General features: G+C 34.1%; 1 protein-coding gene across 2 annotated transcripts; it reads right to left on the bottom strand.

The window, feature by feature from the left end:
* Nucleotides 1-2,501: 2,501 nt before the first annotated feature.
* LOC112508621 (pentatricopeptide repeat-containing protein At5g19020, mitochondrial) lies at nucleotides 2,502-5,631 on the bottom strand. 2 transcript variants are annotated; one of them, XM_025113293.1, is made up of 3 exons: nucleotides 5,394-5,631; nucleotides 5,190-5,238; nucleotides 2,502-4,789 (listed from the first exon to the last, which is right to left on the bottom strand). In XM_025113293.1, the coding sequence occupies exon 3, from the start codon at nucleotides 4,604-4,606 to the stop codon at nucleotides 2,525-2,527; it is 2,082 nt and encodes a 693-aa protein (XP_024969061.1). In that variant the 5' UTR covers nucleotides 4,607-4,789; nucleotides 5,190-5,238; nucleotides 5,394-5,631; the 3' UTR covers nucleotides 2,502-2,524. The 2 variants fall into 2 exon arrangements, with proteins under 2 accessions (XP_024969061.1, XP_024969062.1); XM_025113294.1 differs by having other exon boundaries at nucleotides 2,502-4,687.
* Nucleotides 5,632-7,983: the final 2,352 nt, after the last annotated feature.

Genomic DNA, 7,983 nt, shown 5'->3' with positions numbered 1-7,983 from the left:
TTTTTTGCTGAACTCATAAATAATCAAATTGGGTTCATGGCTATAAAAGAACGTTATTGAGAAAAACAAGCTTTTTTCCAAAATAGAAATCTTAGGAGCCCAAAAAACTCATTCCCAAAAGCTCTAAATTTTCCTACTGTGGTGTGTATGAATACATAAACAATTAGCACCCAATCCTATCTGGTTCTAGACTTCTAGTAAGGAGGTCCTTAGAAAAGCTTCTATACCACATTGGACGGGAGCTTAGTTTGATTGGCCAAATGAATTTTCAATAGACAGTTGTCTACACATATATAGGAAGCTAATTCGATGCAATCTATATCCATGGTTAATATTTGGCATTTTGAGAACACAAGAGGATCTTGTGATTACTCCTAAGCATGAGGTAGATGATGGTTGGTCCAATAGGGATGATTACTCACTGGCACAAGGCTTCGTTCCCCCATGATTACTACTAAACGTGTGCAATGATAGAAGAAAAAAATATAAAATCAAGAAATCCTTGCTGGGTACTTGTGAGATTATGTAACCTGTAATTATAACCACAAGCACATAGTGGGCAGGAAGGATCAGCAACTGAGAGACCATTCAAATAAATACACACAAAAACTTAAGCAACTGAAGTAGATTTCTATATATAAAATCAACCTAAATCACGCATTTAACAATATGAAAATCAAAACAATATACATAAGGGTCCCATCAACAACTCAAAAAGCTCGGATTCATAAAAAGATTTGAGACATTTAAGGGAAACCATACCTTGTCAAAAAGCAGAAGTTCTAAAGGAAGCTGCCTTCAAGAGTTGATCAAGAAATCATGATCTGCAACCCATCAGCAACGCCAAAAGAAGAGAGATATAAACAAGACAAAATTGAGAAAGAAAGCATGATAAAACTACATAGATAGATTGCCATCATACCTTTGTGAGTGAAGTTGTACAACATTGTCTCCTTTGGGGTAGAAGCAAGTGTAGAATTTGCAGACAGTGTTAAATTTCTTTGGTGGTAAATGATCAATTGAGGAATTGATGGGAGTAGGATGGGGGTTTAACGTTGGATATCATCGAATAGAGGATAAGACCCTCCTAATTTTCAACACTAAGTTGGAGTTGCACAGGAACCATAAGAGAATGTACCTCTTAATTTTCAACACTAACTAATTGCTTTTAGGTACATGAAGAATAGGAACATGTACCTCTTAATTTTCAATAGGTAACCGATATCCATGCTTATATAGTATAGCTAATACTATAACATGTTCTCAATAGAAAAATAAGAAAATAGTAAAATGACCAAAGTACTCATTTAGCTAGACTTAACAAAAAAAATTAACTGCCGTTAGTGGGAAGGAAGAAAACCAAGAGATTTTCCAAACGTCAGGGACAAATATGAAATAAACAAAGTTTGGGTACAAAAGCCGTTAAAATGAACAAATGTCAATGACCAAATCTGTAATTTACTAATTTCAAAAATCACATATAATTTTACTGTATGACAAATTTTAATAGAGCACATTTCCTAATTGATTTAAGGATGACAAAATGTCAATCTTGTTGGGGCCATTAACATTAGAACACATTTTAACTCAAAGTTATGACACCATTTCCCAGTCAACATTGAAAATTGTTAACTAGGCACTCGAACAAGTTTTTCATCACACTTTTACACAAGCCTGGGGTATTCACAAAAACAGCCATTCTAGCCTTTGGGATAAAGAAATGGTCTGTGTATTTTCCACTCAAAGACCCATAGTTGTTAAAAGGCGCACCTAGGCTCTGAGGCTCAAGGTCTTGGGCGTTTTTCAAGTTGAGGCTCAGCGTATTCACGAGGCTCACTAAGGCACTACGCCTTTGCTAAGGCGCCTTGAGGGCCTAGGTGTGCCACATAAAGAGTTACTATATACCTAGTTAAACCCTAAGATTAAATAAGTTTTCTCATCTTCTCGTCTCTTAGATTTCTTAAGAAAAGTGTTATTAAATAGATGACATAAGTCAAACCCTAATACTAAATACTAAGTCCTTAGAACTTCAAGCCTCCTTCTCTATAAATACCTTAAAACTTAAAACTAGACCTTAAAACTTCTCCTTCATGGCTCATGCTCTAAACCCTTCTGCCTCTATCAAAGTATTGTTTGTTGCTGCACTGAAGACTTGTTGTGTATAACTGTGTGTGTGAGTGTGTGTGAGTGTATATATTGAGAAGATGTGCCTCACATTCCTAAGGCCCATGCCTCACGCCTGCTCTTCGCGCCTAGGCCCCGGGACCCTATTGCAGCCTAAGTGCGCCTTGAGCCTTTAACAACTTTGTCAGACCCTACTTTCGAGTAGGATATACAGGGTTCATTTGGTATGGTTTACACTTGAATAAGTCCTGCAGTACAGCACAGACACAAAATAGGACAACAAATTTGCAAATATCTTGAATTAGCTTTAGAATCTTTTTATGATGACTGTTATAACAACATATATGGGAATCTTGAATTGCACCTGAAATCATTTGTTTTTTTTCCAACAATAAATGGATCATATCACGCCACTGTAACCAGGTGACCTTGTTAATCTTTGACTTTTCATTTCTCGTCTTACAAAAGCAGCATCGTCCAATCGTCCTGCATCAATATAAAGACTGGACAGAAGAATTCTTGCAGGACCATGTGATGGATCTGCCTTTGACAAACTTTTGGCTGCCAGTTCTCCCATTTCGACGTTACCATAGTTTCTAGATGCTGCTAGCAATGTGCCCCATATCACAACATCTGCCTCCATAGGCATGCTCTTTATCACTTCGTCTGCTTCTTCTAATCTCCCTGCTCTACCCAAAAGATCCACCATACAACCGTAATGCTTCACGCTTGGTTCTATATTGTACACATTTTTCATGCTTTTGAAATGTCTCCTACCTTCTTCTACCAAACCAGCGTGGCAACACGCACTTAGTACTCCAATAAATGTGATTGAATTCACCTCTATCCTGCTTTTCTCCAAGTCAGAAAAGATTGCAAGAGACAACCTTGCGTGACCATTCATGGCCAAACCACATATAATGGCATTCCAAGGTGAGATGGTCAACACCTTGTTTCTGACCTCATTAAAGACCTGTAACGCATTCTTTATGCTCCCACATTTGGCATACATGTCAATGATGGCTGCACTTAGATTGTCATTTACAGGGATTGAGTTATTGATTATATACCTGTGAGCCCATCTTCCTTCTTGCAACCTGCCCAAAGTAGCAACAGCAGAGACCATACTAACCATTGTTACTTCGTTTGGTTTAATACCACTATCTAACATCTCATGGAAAAGTTGTACAGCCCTATCCGGCTGCTCTGTTTGTGAATACCCAGATATCATTGAGCTCCACGAAAAAACATCTCTAGTGGGCATCTTGTCGAATAGTTCTCTTGCTGATTCCATCATTCCATTTCTTACTAATCCTGATATTAGAGCGTTCCAAGAAGACAGATGGTTCTTGCTTCCTAGCTCAAACTGAGTTCGGGCAAGGTTGATATGGTGGCAAGCGGCATAAAAGTGGATGATTGTCGACTGAATAAAGTCATAGCAATCAAATCCGGATTTTACAGTTAGACCATGAAACTGCTGACCTTCAGAAAATGCCATTACTTGGCCACATGCTGAAATTATATCTACCACCATGACATCATTAGGACATATCCCACTGCTTACCATTGCACGATATAATCTCAAAGCCTCACACAAATTTTCTACCTGTAAAATACATTCAATCATCGTGCCCCAAGAAACCACATCTCTTACAGGCATTTTATCAAACAGGTCTCTGGCTAACCGAGCTAATCTAGCTTTTGAGTAACCATTCAACATAACATTCCATGAAACTATATTCCTCTCTGACATCCCATCAAACAAAGTTCTTGCCTCGCCCAAACAGAAACAAGTGCAATACACGTGAACCAAATTAGTTAAAACAAGATTAAAATCTTCAAGGCCAGATTTAACAACCAATGCGTGAAGCATTTGACCATTTCTAACCCCAGAAACATGTGAATAGGAGGACAGAAGACTCGACATTGTTACTTCATTGGGAACCAAACCCAACGACCTCATTTCCTGAAAAACCTGGATTGCTTCATACCAAAACCCATTTTGAGCCAACCCCATTATCATTGTGGTAAAAGTAATGTTGTTCTTCCCAGGCATTTTATCAAACAGTTGGCAGGCATCATTCAAACGACCAAGCTTCACATAACCAGCAAGCATAATGTTACAAGAAACACGATCCGATTGGGACCCAGAAACAAAAATGGATTCTGCATCAGTCATAGCACCAAACTTGGCATACAAACTGATCAAGCTATTACGAATAAAGATATTCGAGTCATGTCCATACTTGAGGATATGACCATGGAGACGCTGGCCTTGTAGGAGCGGAGCAGAAAGGGAAGAACACGATTTCAATGCTGCAACAAGGGTGTGTTCGTAATCGGCGGGGGTTTTGGTGGTCGTGCTATTGTTTGAGGATAGGTGGCCATGTGGAAGAGGGGAAAGAGTTGCAGTGTAGTTTTTTCGAGTTGCAGATGATTTGAGAAACGAAGGAAGGTATTTGGGCTTGACAGCAATTTTCATCACTTGATCATGAGATCCCTTTGAAGGATATGCCAGAAAATACTTTGGGGAACATATAAATGGCACCAAGTAAACTAATATCTATGTAAAAAAAGAAAAGAAATAAAGCATTAATCATCAGCAACAACCAAAAAACACTTCTCGGATAGAGGAATCAGCCCCGGCCAAACGAGCAATACCAACCTGTTATGTTTTCCAACATAGATATCAAAGAACAGTCAATAGGAACAAAGGTAATTCAAAATAGAAACAGTAACCAAAGCACAAAAACTGATTTACTTTTGAAAGATAAACATCGGTAGGGGCATGGCCAACATCCTTGAGTAAAAGTTTCTATAGCCGGCTGACCAAAATGCTTATGGTCTTGTTTGGTAACCATAAGCTAGCTTATTTTTTAATATTATTGAAAAAGCCTCGTTTAGTAAGCCATAAACTAGATTAAAAAGCAATGGCGGATCCAGAACAACCGCGGACCCAGGGTTGCATTTTAATTAGCATAAGATGATTCTTGTTTCCACCATATAAATCAAATATAGCTCATATAAATCAAATAGAAAGAGGCTAAGAAAAATCAATAGCAAACCTTTTTGAAGTTTCTGGAAGTTTCAATTTGAAGTTTCTGTTTGGAGTTTCTGCAGTGAACAAAATCAAAATCAAAAGCAATTAGGTTTCGAAATCAAAACCAGCGAAGTTTCAAATGAGTGAGCAAAATCAACATCAGTGAGGTTTCAAGAAGAAGTAAATAGTCTGAACTCTGAACTGAAAAGCAAAAATCAAGGAGCAAAACCTGTAATGTAGCGGTCTAGCAGAAATCGTTTCTGAAACTAAAAATGTTTTTTGAAATTGTGCTCCTGAATGGTGTAAAGGTTTATTTCAAACCTTGGTGACTCCAAAAATCAGTGAGTCTATGCGTGAAATAGTCTGAAATCGTACTAGGGTTTATACGTGAAATCGCGGACGTGGGTTTCTGCGTGTATGATTGAAATCATTAAACAGAACCGAAGGATTGCTCCGGCGCCGGGGCTCAAGGCGAACAGGGACGGAAGTTTTTCATGAAAAAGGTTTTTATTTTTGATAGAACCGCACAATCAACGAGCATTTGACAGGAGGTTCGTTTATTTAGGGGGTGTTTTGGTAACGTTTAAAAAAAACAATTTATTGACTTGCTTTGTTACGGGACCATTAACAAACATTTTTAAGTGTTTGGATAAACAGTTTATATCGGTACCAAATCGATAATAAGAAGTTTTTTAATAAGTTAAACAATTCTAACTTATAATATATTGATAAAGACTTTTATAAAAAAACATAATTTGTTTCAAATAAGTAATCCCAAACACCCCTTTAATGAGCAAACGATTACATATTCGTTCATTTTCTTCTTCCAACTTTTTAAGGAGTTACTGATGGGACATAGAATCACTCATATCTTTTATAATAAAGGTTTTTATTTTAATTACCACGTAAAAAAATTGTATAATTTTTAGTAAGGTTGTAAGCGAACCGAACAGACGTTTAATAAAAAGTTCGTTTTATTTAATAAGCGAATGAACATGAACAAATTTTTTTATTCGTTTAATTAAATAAATGAATATGAAAAAACGTTTCGTTCATTTACTTATGTTTGTTAAGGTATGTTTATCTATGTTCATTTAATAGATAATAAATTGACATACAAATACTTAAAATTTTAATAATTGAATGATAATTATTATTAATAAATATAAATAATAATAATTATAATTATATTACAATTAATAATAATAAAGAGTTAATATTTTCTTAAAAAGATATAATAATAAATAAATAAATAATAGAAAACTGATGCAATTATGCTTCCTTATATAACTTCTTTGCATGCCTTTTTTTCTCTAATATTTGATTAAGAATGGTCGTTTATGTTTGTTTAGTTTTTATGAATGAACCTGAAAAAAACAAAAACATACTTTTTTTTTAATGAACGAACATGAATATTAAATTTTCGTTCGTTTATTCGATTATGTCAAACGAACGAAAATGAATAAACTTTCATACGGTTCGTTTATGGACCTAATTTTTAGGTATATAACTTTAAATGAGATTTTATTTAAAATTATAACCTTTTACAAGTATACCCCCACTATATAGGTTAGGAGCTCAAGATTTTAATAAAAAAATTCATTTAAAATCATTTACGTAAATGACTTAACTGAATTGCTATTTAATTGTGACACGTAATTGAAAAAACCGACTTAAAAATTAACATGTTACTTATTGTTATAATTAGTAAATTTTTAAAGTATATTATTATAATAAAAAAATAATTTGGATATATATAATTATGATGACAATTAAAAAAATATAATATGTTAATTAAAAAAAGGACAAATTGCATGAAAAGTAATGTACTTTAACTTGATTTCTATTTTGGATAACGTATTTTTAAAACTTCTATTTTGATACCTAAAATGTAAAGTTTTAAACATTTAAATACGTGAGTAACTGGTTGAAGTATTAACCGGTTACCGTGCTGATGTGGCGATTGATGTGGTATCCAACTCATTATTATTTGCTATTCAACTCAATTTCATCTCGCTACTCGGCACATCAGCATGATAACCGATTAATACTGCAACCGGTTACCCGAGTAATTAAATGTTTAAAACTTTACATCTTAGGTACCAAAATGAAAATTTGAAAGTACGTTACCCAAAATAGATTTAAAATTAAAGTACATTACTTTTTCATGTAATTTATCCTTAAAAAATTATAAAAATATGTTATTTTGCATTTCTCCCACAAATTTACGGACTTTCTTTGTACACATTCATATATGCAGAGGCGGATAGAGCAACGTGGAGTCAAAGCCCTCAACAAATCCTTCAGCTGCATTTTTAGAAAAAATACTTTATTTAGAGGCAATTTATTCGATGTTTATTTTGATAAACGTTTATCAAGTCACATTATTTTATTGGATCAATCTATATCTATACTATATTATAAAGCATTTGGCTAAAACTCTTAAAAACTCTTAAACCCGTTCATCCTTATCCGATTTCATCCCTATATCTGAATTCGTGTAACTAACTGCAGATAAACACAATCAAATACAGGATAAACATCTCATTTAAAATATAAAAAATCTAAAATATAATTAGGATAATTATTGAAATCTAACAGAATACTTAATTATTGTCTTTATAAAATGTTATATTATTAAATCAAAAATAAATTATTTAATTATTAAACTTAAATTAAATTTAAAAAAATAATCTATACTATATTATAAAGCATTTGACAAAAATTCTTAAAAACTACTTTTGATGCGTAAAGTACTATTTATTAATGCATATTATTTAAAACTCAAGATTACAAGTAGATTGTGCGTAAATACAACT

This window comes from Cynara cardunculus, assembly GCF_001531365.2.
Source record: "Cynara cardunculus var. scolymus isolate 2C chromosome LG 3, CcrdV1, whole genome shotgun sequence".
NCBI classification, from domain to species: domain Eukaryota; kingdom Viridiplantae; phylum Streptophyta; class Magnoliopsida; order Asterales; family Asteraceae; genus Cynara; species Cynara cardunculus.
This window is presented reverse-complemented; position numbering and strand designations above follow the sequence as displayed.

Coding starts and splice junctions, on each gene's coding strand:
- LOC112508621 (XM_025113293.1), bottom strand. CDS start 4,606: ATGAAAATTGCTGTCAAGCCCAAATACCTTCCTTCGTTTCTCAAATCA.